At 37.6% G+C, this 22846-nt stretch overlaps 1 protein-coding gene across 3 annotated transcripts in view; it reads left to right on the plus strand.

Annotated features, from left to right (window-relative positions):
* The window catches only part of ADCYAP1R1 (ADCYAP receptor type I), a 146579-nt gene that overhangs the window by 106989 nt on the left and 16744 nt on the right, over positions 1–22846 (plus strand). For all 3 annotated transcript variants that reach the window (XM_082045139.1, XM_082045140.1, XM_082045141.1), the window contains exons 7-13: positions 1444–1547; positions 2100–2197; positions 2646–2778; positions 4930–5083; positions 8381–8441; positions 12757–12826; positions 14816–14907. In XM_082045139.1, coding sequence (XP_081901265.1) covers positions 1444–1547; positions 2100–2197; positions 2646–2778; positions 4930–5083; positions 8381–8441; positions 12757–12826; positions 14816–14907 — 712 coding nt within the window. The remainder of the gene's footprint in view (positions 1–1443; positions 1548–2099; positions 2198–2645; positions 2779–4929; positions 5084–8380; positions 8442–12756; positions 12827–14815; positions 14908–22846) is intronic.

Raw genomic sequence — 22846 nt, forward strand, 5'->3', positions numbered from 1 at the left:
GGTACAGCTCAAACTCCAAAAACTATGATAATGTGATAAACTGAAACTGTTCTATTGTGCTGGGGAGGAATAAGTGCAGTCAGCAGCTCAACTTTAATTTTCCAACCAGGTCACAGAGCTCTGGCAAGAGTAATGGTGCTTAACAAGAGCTCCATGGGGGCCATCCCAACTTGGGCAGCCTCAGCAACAAAGTCACTATCAAGTGACAATTTTCTACCCCCAGCTCTTGTTTCTTGATAAAGTTTTAAGCCTTTTGACTGTGTCAGTGAAAGCCGTTTAGAAGCTAGGCTTTATATATGAGATTAACCAAAGAATTAGAGTAAAAAGAGAGAAAAAGAGAAAGCAGTTTCCTCTGAGTCAGTTTTGAGCCTCCTTGCAAACACTTGCCTTAGAGTAAGGTTATAAACTGGGATTGGAAGAAATAATTGACAGAGTTAGAAGCTCTGAAATAGGTTTGAAATTGTCACCTGAAGCCACACTGTGGATCTGGGGATGTAAATGAATGTATGGCTATGGAGACAGAGGCAGGGAAGAGATTCCCATTCCATCTTTTCTTTGTTTTCCCACAGACCCTTCTCACAAAGTTACTCTCAGATTAGAGCCCTGAAAAACTAGAGCCTTGAAGATAAGGATGAGAGAAAATGGCCTCAAGTTGTACCAGGGAAAGTTCAGATTGTATAATAGGAAAAATTTCTTCCCAGAAAATGTTGTCAGGCATTGGAACAGGCTGCCCAGGGCAGTGGTGGAGTCACCATCCCTGGAGGGGATTAAAAAACATGTAGATGAGGTTCTTAGGGACATGGTTTAGTGCTAGAGTTAGGTTATGGTTGGACTCGATGATCTTAAGAGTCTCTTCCAACCAAAAGGATTCTACGATTCTATAAATGAGTGGGATATATGTTATCTGATTGCAGGAGGGCAATCCAGCTGCCTCACCATAGACACATAATGGCTATTTTATATATCCTATAGTAACTTTGCCAGTCCCATATAGATGCCTCAGATGTAGATCACCTTAAATAGCACAAACTTCCTACCTATATTTAAGCCACCTGAAATGTAGATGTCTACATCAAAGCTGTGTTCCCTAGATGCCTTTCAGAGTCAATGGAGACAAATGGATATTTAGCTGAACCCTGGTTTAGGTGCCCACTTGGGAATGAGATCTTTGGTGACCCAGAGGCACTGACTATACTTGTTAAATCTTTTTTGCTCTCTGGTGAGTAGCTGTAGTAGCAGACATCCATAGATGCCTATTGTAGAACTGGGTCATTAAGATGGCATTAAGCCTTCAAGATATAATTTAAGTCTTCTATGCATAGTCAGATAAATAATACCTGCAGTGGTACGGTGGGGTTTTCTTTGGTGTCGTACCAAGGAGAGGGATGGTATGTCATGGGGTTTGCTTCAGTAATGTCACATTCTCAACTATACTTGATGTAGGGGACATCAGTAGAAACTGCACTGAAGATGGCTGGTCTGAACCTTTTCCTCATTATTACGATGCCTGCGGCTTTGATGAAAATGAAACAGAGTCTGATAACCAGGTAGGAATTAATCTTATAACTAAAAACAAATGAAGTGGGGGGAGCAGGAGGCTGCTTTTTGTCCAGCTTCTGGTCGTGTTCTGATTTGATGGTGTCTAGAATGAAGCAATCAGATATTTATAGGCATAAAAATGTGAGAAGAAAGATTTAAATTCTTCCTAGCCCACTACTTTTTCAAGAATATGAATGTTTATTATTGATACAACTTGTAACTTCTAGAAGCATGAGTTAGCCCCCAATTCTTCCCCTGTTGAGTGAAGAACCCCTTAGCCAACTTTATTTTTCCACAGGTACATTTACAGTAGTCAAAGAAATACAGACAGCCTTTGCTAGCTCACTGACAAATAATCTTCATGACATTCAGACCCAAAGCTATTCCAAACACAGAGCAACGCTCTAATACACAGCGAGATCTCAGGGGAACCCAGGGTGAGAAATCAAACAGGATGCTCAGGAAACAAATCCTGCCTATGGTTCCCCCCGCACCTTGACAGAATAAAGAAGATGTGACCATAGATGAACTTCTTAACTGTGTTGTTTTTGCATCCCAAGGATTATTACTATCTATCTGTGAAGGCTCTATACACCGTGGGATACAGCACCTCTCTCGTCTCCCTCACCACTGCCATGGTTATCCTGTGTCGTTTCAGGTGGGTCAGGACATGAGCAATGAGCTGTTCAGTCACTGGAGGAAAGAGCCTGGAGCTCATCAGCCCAAAACAATGTTTAAGCTTTTATCTTACCAGATGTAGAATAAGAGGGAGACAGCTCTTTTAATAGAGTTGTTCCTTCAGCTTGGACACACTCTTATAGTCATATTTCAGTAGACTGTAGATGCAACTACAGAAGCTGCATTGAACTGGGTCTGTTTTATGCTTCCCTGAATGATTTTATAGAAAAAACGCCTAATCCTTCTCTTGGTCAGCTTTAGAGTCAATATTATCCACACTCCCTTTTTTAAGATGTTGCTATTGCAGCACCAGGGTGCTGTGTCCGTATGTGCAGATAGACCTAGTGTGCTATTTCCACAGAAGAAAAGTACTTTATTTTTTATTTGCTTTTCTCTTCTTTTCCTTTCCCTTACTCTTGCCTCTCTAGGAAGCTTCACTGCACACGGAATTTTATCCACATGAACCTCTTTGTTTCATTCATCCTACGTGCAATATCTGTATTCATTAAAGATGGGGTTCTTTATGCTGAGCAGGATGGCAACCACTGTTTTATCTCAACGGTAAGTAAAACTAAAGCCAAAGCCTTTTCCTTTTTTTTTTTTTTTTCAGCATGAGATAACCAAAAATAGTGAGACAGGCAGCAGTCTGTTGAGTATCATAGACTGAGAAGCTATTGGGAGAGAAGGTAATTGGTGGTAAACTTCCCTCCTGGTTCACAGCAAAACTGGGGATATTATCATCTCATGATGTCACCAGCGTCCAGCAGTCTGTCTGTCAGAATAAACCTACAGGTTTCAGGTTCTGATTCTACGCAGGTTGTTTCTCCCTTTCACAGATCTGCGTAGTGAAAGGCAGGATGAGAACAGACACAAGCAATTTCCTTCATCTGAAGGTCTGTTTTTTCTCCAGAGCCTTATTTTTTCTGGATGTCAGGCAGAGTCATGTGTAAAGAGGCTGACCATGCAGAAGCAGAAAATACCCCTGATGATCACATTCTCGAAGAATCGTTACTATTATCTACATGTTTGTCTCTGAAGTGTGGGGTTTCATGGAAAGCAGTCCCTTTCACAGATGCACTTAGCTTTGTATTACATATAAAACCCAATTCCTTTCACATTTAAGGCTAATATTTGATTTGATAAATCAGCTCAGCAGGTGTAATTATGACGGAATTACAGTGAGTTCCCAGAGTGAGATCTCCTTTATCCATCCAGTTATGGGCTAAATTAGTCGTTTCCACAAGGAAAGTGTAGGTGTGTGGTTTCTCAGCCTTTACTTTGTCATTGAAACCAGTTTTTTGCTTTTAATTCTTCTCTGTGGTAAAACTGAAGCTGTGTTAGATCTGGAGTTTGTTCACATCACTCTTCTAATAGTAGCATCTGCCTCTTTGTTTTGAAACACTTGAAGCATAAAACACATTAAAATCAGCCATCTAATGACCGGAGCTTCAGCTGTGGTAGAACTTCCATGAAGAAACTCAAGATCTGATGGTTTAAATATCTTGACTGTAGATCTGCCACATGAAATGGTCAAAATTATCAGCGTCCCACTGCCCCAGTCAGGAGCTTCCAGTTTATACACTGATTCTGCTCTGTTTTGTTGAAAAGTCCTACTTTTGAGGGACAAATGGGATGCAACAGTAGAAAGACAAGTGTGTCTTACTCTCATTGAGTCAGGGTAGAGCTTGGTTTCCACCTAAGGTTTTTAACATAGAATTATAGAATTGTTTAGATTGGAAGAGACCCTTAAGATCATCAAGTCCAATCTTAAACCTAACACTACCAAGTCCACCAATAAACCATGTACCTAAGTGTCACATCTACACATCTTTTAAATACTTCCAGGGATGGTAACTCAACCACTGCCCGGGGCAGCCTGTTCCAATGCCTGACAACCCTTTCAATGAATAATTTTTTCCTAATATCCAATCTAAACCTACTCTGGCACAACTTGAGCCGGTTTCCTCTCATCCTATTGCTTGTTACTTGGGAGAAGAGACCAATCCCCTCCTCACTACAGTCTCCTTTCAGGTAGTTGTAGAGAGTGAGAAGGTCTCCTCTCAGCCTCCTTTTCTCCAGATTCCTTCTTTTTTTTCCCTTTTTTTTCTTTTGTCTGCTGCTTTTCACTCCAGCAAATGAATGAAAGCTTCTATCATTGAAAAAAAAAAAAATAAAAAAAAAATAGTAAATCACTCTGTTTTCTTTACACTTACACTTACTTTCATTTTCTGTTGCTGAGTGACAACACCCACAAATGGTAAGGAAGTGCAATTCTCAGCTGCACACAGGAGGGTGCATCCTTTCTGACCCTACTCCCAGGGCTTTCCACAATCATCCTGCCATTTCACATCTTTAGGTTTCTCAATACACCACTGAATTCTTTTCTTCTCTACACTTAATCCTTGGAAGGGGGCTTAAATCTAGCAATTAGCATCCATTGACAATGTGAACTCCCACTAATGCAAGAGGTTCTCAAGTCGTCTGCAGGCGTTTGTCGACCACCTCCCACTGGTAAAATTGGCTACCTGCCCTTTCAAGCTTCATTCTCTAAGTGCCACCTCACATTCTTATCATGCTTTTAAAACTTTGCTATGAAAAGTGCATAATACCAATCCCAGCTGTGTTCCTTCCTACAAAGAGATTTGGAGAGGTTGAAAGCATTTTAGGCGGAAGCAACATGAAAATAACTTTGTTTTTCTTGATTCTCTGCAGGTGGAATGCAAAGCAGTGATGGTGTTTTTTCACTACTGTGTTATGTCCAACTACTTCTGGCTTTTCATTGAGGGATTGTACCTTTTCACTTTATTGGTAGAAACCTTTTTCCCAGAGAGGAGATATTTCTACTGGTACACTATTATTGGCTGGGGTACGTGACATTTCTTATCTAAAACATGTCTCAGTGTGCAAGATGACTCTACAAACCATCTAGTATTTCCACATACAGATTCAAAGTATAGTTGTAGTCTTTGTGTAGAATGATTGCAGACCGAAACATGTTGTGCTTTTTTGTCTGATAGAATTGAACTAAAATCTTGAAGTCACAGCCTCTCTTGCAGAGATGTAGACTACAACTGAGGATTGCATTCTACAAGATATGATCTTAATGCCGAGTTCTTCAGCTTAATCAAATCTGCAATGCTAAATCTAGTCCATTTGCTAAGACTTCATTTCTGCCTTTCTTCCAGATAATAGCTAAATTGAAAACATATCCAAAGGGCATCTGCCTGTGCTCATCATACCTGGGTGGGAAATGGAAACTTGCAATAGGAAGAAATAAGATTTGTTTCAGAAAGGCCAGTTGCATGATGATAACCAGTGTAATTATTTTTTCACGCTGGCTTTCTGGAGATAAATTGATTCCTGAAACATTTTAATTCAAATAATTCTTTGCTAATGTTTTTGTACAGAAGTCAGGTGGTGAATGCAGAAGTTCATTTTAAATGTATCCTAAGAAGATTAAGCTCATTTTTTGTACATAAACAAACATAATTCTGAAATAATCTGGAAATAAGCCTATATATTCATGTGTAAAGTCTACATACAAACCACATACCTTAAAATATTTTCCTTTTAAAAAAATCCTCATGTAACCTAAACCTTCATGTAATCCACTGAAACTAGTTTTGTTTTTCCCCTGAGGCAGCTTTATGTACATGAAAAGTCTCATCTCCTGGCAAAGACACAGAGCTGAAAGAAGTTATCAGAAATAAACTATGGTTTATAAAGGCTATTGGAAAAGGATGGCCATTGGAAAGGGATGTTCCAAGTTCCCACTATATTATCCACAGATAAATAATCTTGTTATAGCTGAGATATGTCTCTTTTCAAAGAGAACTTGGGAGTTATGTACAAGAAAATACGATAATTCTAGAAGAAAACAATGTGTAAATCTTTCCAATCTGAACATAAATTGGAAATTGGGCTCCTTCAACTAGGTTTGCAGAAATTTCACATCTGTAGGTTCTTCTGAATGTGAATGTGAGAATACTGTAACACAGCATATTAACTGATTTAAAAAAAAGTCTCTGTAATGAAAGAACCCAGATAAATTCATTCCATAATGCAACCTCCAAATTTTTGATCTTGAGTTGAATACCATAAATAAGACCTAGCTGTTCAGTTTATACATATCATTTGCAGTATCAATAATCTCCATTAATAACACTAAAAGAATCTCCAAGTGTGGAATTTTTTTATATATGAATAATTTCTCAGGTCCTGCCTATTTCTGCAATTTGAACAGCAGTTCCCCTGACCTAGTAGGAGCAATTGGCACTTTGCAAGAACAGAAGCACTTCAAGACTGGATGCCAAGTGGTGTAGGGCACAATCAGCCCCTCAGCTCAGAGCTGCTGGGGAGGGAGCTGCACTGAAGCAGCAATAAGTATTTTGCAGCATCTGGATGTTTATCTGTTTCTTAAAAAAGTGCTGAGCGCATCAGTGTCCTCATTTGATTAATGAGAACAACATATGGCTGTGTCGATCCAGGCATTTTTTCTCCTCTTAAATATGCAATATGTTGGTAAGTTTTCTAATGCCGGCTTCTTTCTCAGGGCACAGACGCCGTCAGCAAGAATAACTCTCTTGTCAGCCCTTGGGGCTTGTCTGGCTTTTAGTGTTATTCAGAAACTGAAAAGAAGGTGATAAACATACAACATATATTTTGATGTTAAAAAAATGACTATATGGATATTCATACAGCAGGTGATTCAAAACTCCAAGCTAATCTGAAATGTGCTTTTTGAACGATATTTTTATGACACATTTAGTCTTAATTCTGCCTTCCTGCATATGTTTCAGGCTTGGAGCACTATTCGTACCATCAAAATGTATACAGTGCGAATCAGTGCAAACTAGCACATCAGACTCATTATTTATATTTAATATTATTTTTATTATTGTGCATCTGTTAAATGCACAAAGATCTCAATGTTTTCTAAGTATTCTCATGTAAGAAAAGCGGGCTTCAATCTAAATTAAATCTGCATGATTTCTTCTCGAAGCCTGTCATTGTATTTCTTTTTATCATTTTCCTTTCAAATATTTAAATTCATGCTTTTTTAAAGGAGAACGTCTTCATCAGTCATCTAGATCTAATGGGGATATTTTTACTTCTGATAGCAGGAATGTGAGATTTGACAGAGACTCACTTAAGTGGATTCAGCCAAATGACTAATTAATGTGACATCAACACAGCCTTAGAAAATGGATGAAACATAATTGTTCCTGTCAACTTATGACAATCTCTTTCACTGCTGGGGTTATCAAGGCCCTTGTTTTGTTTGCTCTTTAGCACTATATCCTTCCAATGCTGCTTAAGCAGATGTAGGCATTTTCTTAGTCAAAGATTTTGTTTGCCATAGAATATAGACCAAACTTACCCAGAGTTTTCTTGCAAGACTTTACTATTTTATAAAAATATTTCCACTGAAAAATCACACTTTAGTGTTTCCAGAAAGGAAAATAAATCAAGGTTTCTCAGTGGATTCTTAGTGTTTTGATTTCATTTGTGTTTTACATGCCTTATTTAAAGAGTGAAGAAATGTCTGAAATATAAATGAAATTTTGCTCCCAATGTTGTCTTTTGGTGTTTTGTTTGTTTCTTTTTGGTTGTTTTTCATGAAAAAAATGAAACATACCCATGAGTAAAGGAAAACTGTCCTCTACTGATTTGTTTTGGTTGAATAAGTGAAGCAAAATCAGTTATTTACAAAATAGCAGAGAAAATGCAATATATACAAATCATTTACAACAAAGCCACATAAAAATACAAGTAATACTATAATGCCATCACAGCTCAACATCTGCCACTCTGCAATTATTGCATAATTGCAGTAGCTGTAGACACGTAAGCTGATGTGACCATTTTTATTTTGTACAGACTACGTCTTAGTGTTAATGCAACAAGATGCAGTACAACAGCTTTGAGCAATAATGACATGAAACAGCAGCAGTCTTTCCCGTTATGTTTTCCTTCTGCAATTCCACCAGAGCCATCCTCTGATTGAGATAGATGTTTCTAGAGCTCTGAATTAATGTAATGAATTGCATTGTTTCATGCATGAGTGCTATTAGAAAATAAAACCTCAGTGGAGAGGATGCTCATTGTTGAATTACTAATTGTGTGTAGGCTGCTGATGATATTATCTTCTTATCTTTTGCAGGTACCCCAACAATTTGTGTCACTGTCTGGGCAGTGCTGAGACTTCACTTTGATGATACTGGGTAGGTATCACTGGCTGGGAAATAATTTCATATACATTAAACACACGGCCAAGCATGAAACTGAAATATAGTGATTGGAGGACATGACTAATTTCTCCTTCTATTTCAATTTGTTGATGCAAGTAGTTTAGGTTCGGTGTTAAACCTAGAGTTATTTCCTGTTCATAATTTGATGTTTATGTCCCGATTGCACTGGTAAATTCATAAAAGAAGATGTAGGCATGTGCCTACATACCCTGTAAACATCCAGCTGATCGACTGCCTCTGTGCTCCTTATTCAGTTACATTAGTGGAGTCCAGGGTATGGTTTATCTCATCCTAAAAGAGCTGCCAGGTAAATCACACCTGTGGCTGTTTGCTCCTCTCCAATTGACAATGAAGACAAAGGTGATGAGCTCAGTTGCATGAATTATTGCAGATATCTTTGATATAATGAATAAAATCTCTAGAAGGAGGTGCTGAGCTTTGATTTACAAAGGCAAGTAGGAATTTATCTTCCCATCGAAGAGTTTTTTCTACAAATCTAGTGGGGGAGATGAGTAGAGGTGAGACAGAAATCCACATTCTGTCTTCTGTGTGAAGAAAAAAAAACCCTAGGAACTGCAATAATTTCAGAAAGAATTCAAGAGAGTAGATTCCACCCAAATGGTCTCTTCTGGTAGGGAAAAATCCTGCAAATACCCTGTATCCTTTTCTAAAGGGCCAGAGGGAAAGGCTGCTCCCAGAGATGGTCCTGCACATCATCTCAGTGTTCAATGGTTTGACTGGTCTGATACAGCTGCAGACACAGCTGGTAGGAATGGCCATGTATGTACAACCTGAAAATCCAAACTTAGCAATATTTTCTTTCATGACAGTGATGGTTGAAATTTTGATCTGAATGAAAGGCATCATTATGTACCCCAGTCCCATTTCTGAGAGACTTGGGCATATGTTTTAATTTTGCCTTATACTAGAGATACCCGAATCCAAAATTTGCACAAGACTTACTGTTCTGTTGGGTTTTTTTCCTCCTTTTTCTTCCATTCTCTTTTTGCAAAGCACATAAAGCCCTTCCTCCACTGGGGATGCCAGTGCTTTGACCCAATGTTCTATTTTGACATTAAGACAAATTAAATCATTTATTTCCATGCCAGACAAGCCAGAAACCCCTGTTGTGTCATTATTATGATTACAACACTGGTCCTAAATGCATTAATTTCTCTTAGGACTCTAAACAGCCCTGGCATTTTGTGGGTGAGGGGAATGTTTTGCAGAAGGAAAAATAAGAAAAAAACCAAAACAAAACAAAACAAAACAAAACAAAAAAAACAACAACAACAACAACAACAACAAAAAACCCAAGACCTTTATTTTAGTTGGGGAAGCTATTTAGCATGCAACACATTTACACAGATTCTAGCTGAGTGTCTCAGTGGTTACTTTAAAAATCAGCAAGCATTGTTCTGGGGGTGGGGGAGAAGCCAGCATGAGCCTGAAAACGCTGCAGAAATTACTGAAATGGGAAAACACAGTTACAAAGGCATGGACTAAAATACAGACTCTGAGTCTGTGTCCCCTCCTGCTTGCTCCTTATAAAACTGGCAGAGCTCCCTTGACTTCAGCTCCTGATTTGCATCACTGTAAGTGACAGGTTTGTGGCAAAAAATGCAACTGTCTGTTTATCCAGAGCTGCGCTCCTGAATTAAATGGAGTTATCCCAGATGTACACCAGAGATGTAACAGAGATCAGACCCCGGCCTTTTTCAAATCACATCCCTCCCCCATCCCTCTGGCTCCCTTCCCTTCATCCATCCTGAAAGAGAGTCCTGAGTGTCTGACCTCCACTATAGCAATACATCTGAAAGAAATTAGGGAGCCTGTTTATATAGTACAGCTTGTTGGCTAATATTACAGACTGTTGTGTTGTGCATTCCTTTTTATTTCTTTTCTGGTCATGTTCACCTGAGGAGAAAATGTTTGTTTTTATTTTTGTGCCTTTGTTTGTTTGTTTGTAATTTTATTTTGTTGTTGTTGGTTTTGTTTGTTTGTTTTTCCACTACATTTGTCCTAGAGACGTCACAGGGACTGGACCAAAAAAGTTATTTGAAAAACCTTTGTGCAAGCTTGATCTGACAACCACAAGGTAGACGTTGGAAATGGAGCTTTACATCCTGTAAAAGGAGAGGAATAGATCTAAGAAGAATAGGCATTTATAGGGGATGATGTATCAACACAGAGTACACATTTAAAACATATCAGTGCAGGGAGAAAAAAAGCCAAACCCAACCTCCAAGTGTCTCTTTGTCTCAACCACTCTGGGATAATTAGCTGGCATGTAGATGTCTTCAATACAGATGACTGGAACTAGAGCAGGTGGATTCCATCCCCTATAATTTCTCTTCTCTACATAGATAAATTGCCATACATCAATGCCTGTTTGTACACCTAGATTAATGTTAGAATTTGCCCAATTTCTTCCAGTGTTGGTCAACTCACTGAAGACTCTCAGGGTAGATTTAATGTGAAGCTTGAGAGGTTGAGCTCTGAAAATAGCGGGTGATTTTCAGAAGGCAGCATCTAATTTATAAATGTATACAAAGAATTTAAAAGATAATTGGTGATTTCAGGTGCTTTTGTTTTGTGGCATACCATTGTTGATAACTGAAAAGACCCTGATTTCCAGACTATGGATCAGAAAGAGTTGCCTCTTAATATTTGTCCCCTTACAAATATTTTTGATCGGGCATCCCTAGTGAGGTAACTCAGAAATGTTACTGCGCATTTGAAAATCTCAGCCATCAGTCCCATAGATTTTGGAGGATTTTAAGTTTCTCAGGTTTGTAGACAGAAGTAAGAATATGTAATTTTGTGCAGATTTGACATCACAGCTCTCTTCTCACCAGCTCTACCACACAGCTCCTTGTTGGTTTTATAGGAAACCAATAAGTAATAAAATGTTGTTCCACTGAAATATAATAATATTTTCCAGAAAATGTAAGTTCAGCTGAAGTTTCTAAAGCAGACATCACTCAGCTGCTTGGGATTTCTCTCATATGCACTTTGATGATAGAATTTTAGCTCTGCCTCCTCACCCATACACATGTATACAGTCTTGTTTAGAGGTTTTCACTTTTCCCCCAGATGCTACGAGTCTACCATTTAAATGACACAGAAATTGCATTAAGCTCTCATAAGATCAGCAGTGTTTCATTCCTCTGTGCTCTTTCAACTTGTTTCTTGGTATCTGTCAGCTGCACCATGACAACCACTGCTGGGATTTTGGCTGTTGTCCCAGTGGGAGGGAAACCCTCCTTCTTAAACTGCGGGTACAAAGTAGACGTTTTCCTGTGATTTCATGTTTTCCAGAGGGAGGCATGAAGGGAAGAAAGCAGAGACAAATAAAATACATTTTTAACTGACAATCAAATTCTTAATGACTTAAAATAGTGTAGCAGGGGTGCAGCAAGGGAAATAAGATTATTTTTCATTATTATTGTTTTTCTAGCTTTAAAAATGTATGTTACAGTTAAAAACTGGTGTTTATGGATCCTTTAATTAGCTTTGTCTACAAATGTATGTCCAAATGCATTTACATGGAATAAACTTCAGCAGAATCCTTTGCTGACTCTGGAGGAAGATTTTAAATGCTGAGGTAGAAATGCTATTTCATTTATGATCACTCCCTCCCAACATCTTGAAAAGGAGCTGACCTCAATAGTTTTCAGTACTTGAACCTTCTTAGATGAATTCTTGCTCCTTGGTATGACTTGCAACACAATGACTGGAAAATGATTCCTGTATGTGAATACAACTAGGCTCTAGTACATTCTCATGCACTATATATGGGTAAGAATCCTCATGGCAGGGTCAGGAACCAATATTCATATTTGTTTACCCTGGAAAAGTAAGTGAGACATTAAACTTTGGAATAACTATCTCTTACCCTTTGAGGTTTACCTGTCTTTTTGTCCCTTCTACTGAGAGTTTAGCTTGAAGGGACAACTTTAGAGTTGAATGGTCTGTAGACGCAGAAACACACATAAAGGCGTTATCCAAAATTACTAAACTGTTTAGTAAGAGGTACCATTGAAATTGCCACAAAAATACTTATTTTACTTTCAGACAAGTTGGGTAAAGGTTGTAAAAGAAAGCTACAGCAGGGACAGACTAAAGAACTAGTGCATTTGAACCCAAATAAAACAATTTCTCTACAAGATCAGTCTCCCACTCTCTGTGCCTTAATAATTGTTGTGAGTTTATTAATTTTCTCGTTATATTTTTATCTTTCTCTTTCATCTCTTTCCCCACCCCATTCTTTCATTAACGACTGCAGCTGCTGGGACATGAATGACAACACTGCCTTGTGGTGGGTGATCAAGGGTCCTGTGGTTGGATCAATCATGGTAAGTAGCACATGGAAGATGCGCTTCCTCAACGTTTCTGAGGGCAAATAACTGATGCAACTGATGCAAACAGCTTAAAATTGCTTTACAAACTATGCTGTGTCAGCTGTGCTGGACTACTGGACATATTGTTATAAAGAAGGTTTAGTACAAGTTAAATGATGGTACGTTGCCTGTACTCAAAGACTATATAGACAATAAGTTGTTGAGTTGCTTAAACATAGGTATCAAATGCCACTAGTAAGAGCCTAGAACACAAGGACCATTTGCCTGGGGGTGACAGATACGGCATAGAATGTATATGAATCCTGTACCATTTAAGGTGGCAGCTGAAGGTGAAGTGGGACAACTGAGAACATCTAAAACAATGCTACCTGCTAGTCACTAGGAAACTGGACTCTGTTGAATGGAATTAATTTCACAGTTAGATTTATTTGTTTGATAGTAGCTCTATAAGTGTATTGCGGACATAGTGCAAGATGGTCAATTGTCTACAAGGCATCTAAGCTCTCTTTAGTTGATGAAGGTCTTGGATTTGACTCAAATGATGCTAGATACCTGTGTATGGATGACTGAGAGGTTCTAAAGTACCCTGTTTGGGCTCCAGCTGCTGTTCTGAAAGAATATGGTAATTTAAATGTGTTGAGCTCCTCCAGTATGGAAATTAAATTGAGCCCCTAGAAAATATGGCCAGTGGCACCTGAAAAAGCTGTTTGGCTGACCACACATAGGTGTTTAATTCTGGGCATGCTGACTTGCTCTCCATAGTCCAGTGACAACACTGGTCAGGTCTTCATTGACTGCTGTGGGATTCTAGACATTCAGCTCACAGATATCTGCAGGTATTATAGGTGTTTTCATCAGGTTTGACATTTCTCCTCTTAAGTATTTAGACAGCTCTCTAAAGTACAGTAACCTTCAGAGACACTAAAGGTAATTCAGCTAATAACACTGAAGGGTATCGAGATGGAGAGGGTTCAATGGTCTGAGGTTTTTGTAATATTGATGTATGTGAAATTCCACGTTTTACAGACACATTTTATCCAGGAACACATTCTGGCTTCTGTTCAGGTGTTAAAGATTCAAGCAAGTAGCAAGAGATGACTGGGCTTCTCCATTCATTTGTCATCGTCAGATCAGATGGAAAACTCTTCTGAAAGAGATACTCACATCTAGTTTAAGTTTTTGGTCTCCTTACAGGAGTATAAGGTTGCATAAGGGACTGCTTTGGTTTGTATTGTTTTTTTTCCCATTGTTTCTTTTCTGGCATTAAGAAGCTATGGAGTTGGTGACAGCCAAATCTGAAACTAAAGCATCAAAATAAACTGATTTTATTAATCTCCAAATATTTAAATCTATATGTATAATTACATGAATCTATGAAAGAGAAGATGCCCAGGATGACACAAAACTAAAAGACATGAAGATGAACATTAACATGCACCCACCCACACACACCCCTCCCAAAAACATTAGAGGTCATTTCATCTGGGATTCAGCCAAGTACAAGGAAAGTGACACAACTGGAGATTTTCAAGAAGGGGGAGACACTAAATTCTGACCGATGGATACTACTGAGCTGAGAAATGCCTTAGTTTAGAGATTAGGAGGTAAAGATGCTTTTGCTGATGAGATCTTTCCTATGTGGTTTTGATGTGTGAGGGTCTTTCTTTTTATTCTTTGCACTGGTTTATAATAAAAAATGTTGAAACCTTTTTCCTCATGTTTCTCTTATGTGGTGTTTGGTACTGAAGAAATTCTGCCTTATTTTAGCTGCGGCAATGCGGGGGGGTGGGTATTTTTGCCTGTAAAAGTGGCAATAAAACCCTTGTAAACTTTCCTCATTACTCCTGACCCTGTAAAACTTCTAGATGGTAGTTTGGAGAAGAATGAGGCAATGGAGCCAGCAGGTCATTGGGAATGTCTTATTCCCATACTTGAAAAAAAAATTTATCACTGTCATAATTTTTTCCTCTCTTTTTCCCCTAGATAAACTTTGTGCTTTTTATTGGCATAATTGTGATACTTGTGCAGAAACTCCAGTCACCTGATATTGGGGGCAATGAATCCAGCATTTACTTGTAAGTACAAATAAAGCAGTAATCAATTTAGATTTCTAATATACACATAGGAAAAAAAAAAAAAGACCAAGTTGAAAAGACACCTCAGCTGAAGTAAAAAGAATCACAGGATCTATTAAATTCATTTGGCTGATTTTGACTGGTTTTTAATCCAAAAACCACTGAAGTGCATTTTAATGCCAGCTTTCACTTTTCTTTAAAAGACCTAGGAAAATAAAACGAAACAAAAACAACCAAACAAGCATAAATACAAGATTTTAAACCAAACCCAAACAAACCTCTTTACAGGTCAGTTATCTGGAAATTAAGATACTGACCCGGAATAACGATAATTATACTAGGGGGACAGTCTGCTGTGCTTCATACATTCCAGGGACATAGTCCAAAGTTCACTGAAAACAATAAGATTTGGAAAAAAAAAAAAAAAATCATTAACTTTGGACTGAATTCTCATTTAGGAAGATCTAAAGCTGTTTATATTCATGTTTTTGGTAACCTTGAATGCACCCAACTTAAGCCAAACAATTCCACCACACAGTTAGAATTGTGTACAAAATACACAACAAATCCTAGAATTTTCCTTTAGAAGCTGTAAAACTTCCTTTGTGATTTGAATTTTTTTAAAGCCGACAACTTTTCTGTTAGTTTTCACCTCATTAAAGGGCAGAGATTGCCCATTTGAGATGCTCATCATTTTAATTTTGAGTGCATGCAGTCATTCTCCGTGTAAAAATTATGAAGTATTTTAAAATAACTAGGATATGTGGCAGCACATTTGGCATTTTCTTGGCTTTTCAGCCTAAACATCACGCAGATTCACTTTGCATTTTTTGTAAGGTCTAGTGATTCTAGCACTTGTAAATGTAGATAAGACTATTTGATAATGAAAAAAAAGCAAGTCATCCAAACCTTGAACAAAATCAAAATATGGCAAAGTAGGAGATCCTTATTTTGTAAGACTTTTTCTTAAAAAAAGTATCCAGTGATCAGTTTCACCCTTGGCAGCCACACTATAATGATTTCATCCCCCTGAATGAAATTTTTCAGGGAAAAATATGTCTTTCAGCTTCTATTTTTGTTCCCTTCCTTCCTATTATCTTGTTTTCACTTAAATGAAATGACAATATTTTATGCCTCGCTTTTTCATCTGTGTAGTCAGCCTTCCACTTACTGAAAGTACTGCCCTTAAAGTTTGGTCTAAACATTGTTTCCAAAGACAAAAAAAACCCAAATTTTAAATTAATTCTGCAGGTGGATATATGTTAGAATTAAAACTCAAGAGAAAGTGTAGTAAATAGGTCAGCTTTACACATGGTTTGCCTAGGACTTGCATGAAGACTTCCCATGTATAATATTTGCTGCTGGCAATTAATCCACTGAATCTTAGGTTCTAATTAGCACCCAAGATGTGTAGAGCTTGCTCTGATTGCGACCTGCTCCATTCATACTCGGTGTCTGCGGCAAATATCTCACATATGAAGCAATGTCATAGATTCCAGTGATTTAACTATAAAACAGCCTTGTCATTTTTGATCAACACAGTGACTGGGTTTTACTGATATTTTTCCTATGTGTATAGTTATCCCTCCAAAACCAAGAGAAAACATCATATTTTCTGTTTCATTCGCTGCCATTATTTTTCATATTTCTTTGCAACTTTATAAATGAGTGTGTATAAATTGATCTTGCATTCATGTATGTGTTATGAAGCGGAGTGTTGTTTATCCAAACAGATTCGAGAACAGAACAGTCACACAAAAATGATGAAAAGAAATGAAATGAATAAGTCTATGCAGGTATACACAATATTTGTCCACACATATTCTGTAGAAAGAGAGCTGTTATAATGAAGAAAAAAGATAGAACAAAATATGGTTATGTCACTGTGATGAAATCTCTGTGGCAGTTAGACTGCGGTCCATACTATGCATTTTCCATGTCCTATTTTGTTGTTTCAAACTATTAAACATCATCCCATCAGACCAAATTCTCCATCCAGGTCTTTATTTCACAACATATATAAGTGTTTTGCCTTTAGTACATGAGGAAGTGTGTTCAGCCAGTTTCTGAAGGGAATATCACATGATATTTTCAGTAGTGATTGGGATTTACTCTGTTATCAATCTTTCACCCTTTGGCCAGGATTTCCATCATCAAAAAAAAAAGAAAATAAAAGACCCTGCAAAAATTTGGTTATTGATTTTGGGTAGGATTTTGGTTATTGATTTTGGGTAGGATTTATTTTCTTCTTATACGTATGGTACATGTTTATGTTCTGACCCTTCTAATGAATATTGTTTTCAAGAAAATCAACCTCCATTTCTATTTTATAGACATTACAGTCATGGTTCTGTAAATTCTGCTTAAATTCAAAGATTAATTACATATTGTTACCACTGTGCACTCATTATTAAAAACTTCCACTACTGAAGTTGGCTGCAAGCTATGACAGGAACATGAGAGAAGAGTTCACCCCTGGGGAACTAATGCTTAATTAATACAGCGTAGTCACTAGAAATTGTAAGACCTGCTTTTAGAAAGAAAACAAACCAACCAAACAAAATCAACCAAACGAAAAAATCCACAAAGAAACAAACAAAAAACTCCAACCAAACCAAAACCGGTAATTAGTATAATTTGCAGCACAATGATGAGTGCTGTAATTCCACATAAAAATCAGGCTTGCTTTTTAAATAACCTTTCTGATGATCATTATATGCAACAGCCTTTGCCTTTAGGCAGAAAAACTCGGAAACATGTAGTTAATTCCTAACAATTACCTGCAAATGCTATAGTGATTCTAAAGTTCCATTTTATCAGCTTGTATTTTTAGTCTTTCATTACCAGTTTCATGCCTAATCGATCTCTCTTCACATATTTCATTCCCTCCCCAAGAGCTGCCTACATGCTGCTGATCCCATGTCAGACTGAACAGCTCAAAACATGTCAGATTCTAAGAGAACAGTAACTCCATCCGTCTTTTAACTGATGCTTTAGGCAGAAACTCCTCCCCATGGCTGAAATGTTTGAGGGCTAGATTGATCAAAAAATATCTAAACACCTGATGTAGAAATTAAAAAGGAAATAGAATCCAGCTTTTAATGTTAATTTTTTGTGTTTTGTTTTCTGTTTTTTTTCTGAGAACCTTAAGCAACTTTCATAGTTCCTCCCAGCAGTCATCATAATCATTATTTATTTTCTAGTGCCAGGAGTGAACTACCAAAGGCATAAAAATGAAATAACTTTGCTTCTTGAACCATGTTCTGGTTTCAGTTAATCTTGTGCCCATCTTGAATAATTCCACCAAATCAAGCATCCAACCAAAGCAAGTCTAGTGATGCAAATTCAATAGGTTTTTATCTGAATCAGAAGTGCTGAGATCCTCAGATGCTGGGGAAGCATAACGTGATATTGACTGTATTCCTAGTGTAATTAAGACAATTACCTGTTGTTCAGACAGGTTTCTTGCCCCATCTGGTGTGTGAATTGCATAAACACCTGTGCCATGGTCACGGACATGACATATTTAATCCTGTCGTAAAAATGACCATGTCTTGTATTTATACCTGTATATTCAATCCAGTTAGATTTTACTTAACGTGCTTCCAAACAGAAATCATTGCCTGATTTTCATCAAGTTCCAACTGCACAGTTTGGTAATACTTTGACGAAATAATAGATTATTTGGGGACACTGTAACCCATATGCTGAGAGTCAAATAGCACCACATCAGAAGTCCATGAATCCGATGTGCACTCACAATTTTGCAGACTGGAAACACATATTCACAACCCTAATATGACTGGCTCGCCACACAGCGTGTCACATCAGGCCCACATTATTTGCATGGATTTTCATACTTGTCTGGAATGTTATGAAACAGAAAATAAATTGATCTGGAAGGGCTTCACTGTTTTTCCTGGGATATATGCAGCCAATAGAGTGTAACGTGATACGTAAGAATCTGCTTTCAGACATCCTGGTTTTGGTCAAGCTTTTGTAGAGAACATATATTCACTCCCCAAAGAAGATGTATTCCTACAGAGATACCTGAAAAAAGCTTAAATCGACGCTATTATTTTAATGAGCATTGTTGCGCTGCTGAAAGAGTCGTTACAGACAGAAAATAATCTGCCAGTATCACTACCATAAACCACTACAGTATTTATTTAGGTATGCATGATGTAGATGCATGCTGGAATAACCTTTAAGATTAAAAAGGCCTGTACATTTCCATCAAGTCTTTGCTTATTCATTTTTGAAGATAAAACACATTTAAATGAAAAAGCTTCTTTATTTCTTTTTTTTTTTTTTTTTTTTTAATTTCCAGTTTATCATGAATTCATGAATAGTATAATTTGGGAGGGGGAAGCTTGTTTCTGCTTTTGCTTTAACAGATTCTTCATAAATTTTGTATCACATGTTGGAAACTCAATGAAAAGAAAACAAACCCCACATATATCTAGCTAATTCAGGTCTACGTCATTCCTCCTATCAGCATCTTGCTGGAAAGAAAGGAGAAACATGGCATATACCATAGGTAGGTATGATTTTACATATGATGCAACCTAGAGGGTTAGGGCAGGAGAAGCAATGTTGTCAGGCGAATGTTTTGGTAAACAACACTCCTCTACCGTTCACCTATGAAGTCACCGGACACTCAGTGATTCATTCTGCTACCGCTTTGTCTTGCTGCAAGTGCTCAGACTGCCAGCATTGATAATTATTGACAGGGTCTTCATGTCAAAAGTCTCAGTTTTGACAAGAAAATGGCAGATGTTTGATGAACCGTCTATTCTGTAGCATGGCACTTTAATTTCTTAACCCTAGGTATTATCAGTTGAGTGCTGGAATGCCCACTAACCCAACACTGAAAGGAAATCATGTCCCTGGGCTTATACTTTACTATCACAAGAAAATGCAACAGAAAACACAGACGATGATCATTTGGTGTCAGTGTTTGATCAACAAGGACCTAATTCTCATTGCTAAGAAATGCTGGGAGCGTAGACGTTTTCTGCTTTGGTTGACAGTAATTCTTGACAGATTAATTTAATGGTCTAGAGAAAATGTTCTCATTCAAAACTACTATACTTTTAATTTAATTTCCCTAGAGAAATTATTGGTTTGTCTATTGATTTGTGGGGGTTTTGGGTTTTAGTTTCTGTTTTGTTGGGGTAGCTTTTGTTGGTTTTTTGCGTTTGTTTTTTTGAGGAGGTGTTAATTTGTGCCAAATCTTTTCAGGTAGGAATTGGAAAAAATTGAGTCTACTCCTTAGGAATGTAAGTTCATGTAGGCTATTACAATAATTAACAAGAATATTATTACACAGGGATTTGTTTATTTTTTATGATAAAGTAACAGAAAACCTTTTTCTGCTTTGTTTATCTATCTCTAGATTTTCTGTGGTCTCAACTACCATAAAATCAAACAGCACAGAGTACTTAGAGTGTTATAAAGTTCCTGTGAGGTGTTATACCTGCTGAACAGCTGAGGGTATGATGCATAAAGGGACTATTCAAAATCCCACCTGGTCCCCATGGCACGTAGAGCAACATGAACATACATCTTTCTTTGTTGAATCTATTTTCCTAACCTAAACTCTCTCCTTTCATCCAGTATGCATCCTTTTCATTCTTACAGTGGTGATGGGATCAGACCTAAAAATATGTCCACCTTGAAAGTGGCTTTGTTATTTCATGGGCCATTTGCCAGAGGGGTATTCCAGAAAAGAAAATCAATATTTTTAAAGGAAATTCCATCAATTTCCAGTGATATACAGGCACTTTGCTGAAGCTTTGGCAGGCTCCAGTTTTTGAAATCATTGATCACAAAGCTTGTTTCTTGTGGTTACAAGATCATCGGTGATGAATGCCTTGTTAAAAAGTGTTCTGCTTCTGTTATTTTGAAATCTTTAGAAGGTGTGTTAGATTGTAAGTCAGTTGTGCCTGGGTCTGCACAGGTGATGTCTGTGTGATGGAGGCTGATTCCTGTTATTTTCTATTTTGAAGTAGTAATGAAAAATAGGATGACTTTGTCTTTAAACACTATTTGTGCACATTGCTGTAAGGTATTTTTATGGGTAATGTTATAGTTTCAATGGATTTATGGACACAGGAAAGGATATGACACAGATTTATGTTGTTGATGAACTAGTTGACTTTTTTGAAATCTGCCTAAGTTTCATGCTTAACAGTACTCTAATGATTGACCTAAAATTTCCACTTGACTACAGGCTCTGTGGTAGCATTAGAAAATAAGATTGTGTCTTAAATGAACAAAGCACAGACTTTTTTCGCCCATCTGTTAAAAGAACAAGCCACAAACTGGAAAAGAGCATGTTTGAATTAAAAGAGAAGCCACTAATAGATGGTCCTTCTCCAGAAAAATCAAGGAGGTGTGCAGTTTAGTGAGGGAGAGAACAATGCCATGTTATATTCAACAGTGTGGTTCTCTTTCTAGAAATGTTCCTTCCATTTTTTAAAGAAGAAACAGTAATGCAAAGCTTGATGCATTCTCAACAGTTCTATCAAGTGTTGAATAAATGCTAACAGCCCTGATTTTGTGAAGGGTTATGCACAAAAATAACCTAAAGAGTGTCTTATGAATTCCCATTGAAATGTTAGTGGCATATATCTGGATGCTTAAGACCCAAATGTCTTTCAAAGGCAGTACCTAAAATATCATGGCTTGATTGCCACAGCTGGTGTGGAACAGCACTCACCACAGTCGAAGGCTCAAGCCAAGTGTGATTTATATGTAAGTGTTTGTGTCTGTGCTTGTGTACCTGTATAAATACAGGTCTTTGCCTACACTTGTACTGCCTGAAATGCTTTTAAAAAAAACCACAAATACTTTAGCAATGTGCACAATATAGAGCTTCTTACTTTAATGTGAACCTGACTACACTTAACTAAATTCTCTGTAATATTAAAACTTTTGCCACACATTCAAGTTTACTGATTAGTAAAAATAAGGTAGCCTTTCTAAAGAAAATGGGGTGCAGACCTCAAGTGTGTTTCTAAAGTCACTGCACTTCATCAAAGTGAATAACTTAATTTTGATCTGTGTTGAGAAACTTTAGTTGTCATGGAGATCAGCAGGATAGAGAACGTCCAGCACCTAAGGCTATGAGTCTTTACAAATTACCCATGGGTTTGGATGCAGTGTTGTATCTTTATCAGAGTAGCTTAATTACTGGGAAAGATAATGGTTTTGGAGATTCAGCCAACTTTTGAGAAACCTCAAATTGAGACTGAAGTTAGGAGCATCCAAATTAGACCGTTCTGGCTGTTTTCCTTTTCCCTCCTGCATCGCTCATACCTAAGTTTGAATGCATTTTCAGGCTGAAAGGGAGAGATCTGGAATTTTATTTGTCCCTAAATCAGTTTGTTTCTTTGAATCAGGTACTTAGTGTAAAGATAAATGTGGAGTTGAAGCAACTGGTCATGCAGCAGTTGTTGCGAGACTGCAGACAATGGGGAATAATTCTGACATCTCTGATCTTGAACGTGCTTTCAACTTACATCAAAGCTTGATGCACACCTGCATCCATGGTCTCCCATTTACCTTTTTCTACCATTCACATTTTTGCCTCTACCATATGAGAATAAAAAGACTTTAATTTCCCCTCAGTGTCTCTTCTTCTCCTTGCCATTGATTTCTTGTGTTTCACTTCAGTAACTAACATGCTTCACATAGAGTGGTTTTAATTTTATGTCTGAAGAGTTATTAGGATGTACTCCAAGTAGATACATAGTCCTTAGAGCCTGAGGTATGGAAGGAGCAAGAAAGATGGTGCTGTCACAGTGAAGAAGGCTTTTTGGATCTGGAAGGATGAACTTTTCTCGAGGCTCTTGTAACTAATACTGTGCATAAAAGGAACTGTGTGGTGCAAACTGTGTTAATTGTCCAGGAACAGATTCTTCCTTTCTTGGAG

Source organism: Streptopelia decaocto (genome assembly GCF_964273445.1).
Source record: "Streptopelia decaocto genome assembly, chromosome: 2".
NCBI classification, from domain to species: domain Eukaryota; kingdom Metazoa; phylum Chordata; class Aves; order Columbiformes; family Columbidae; genus Streptopelia; species Streptopelia decaocto.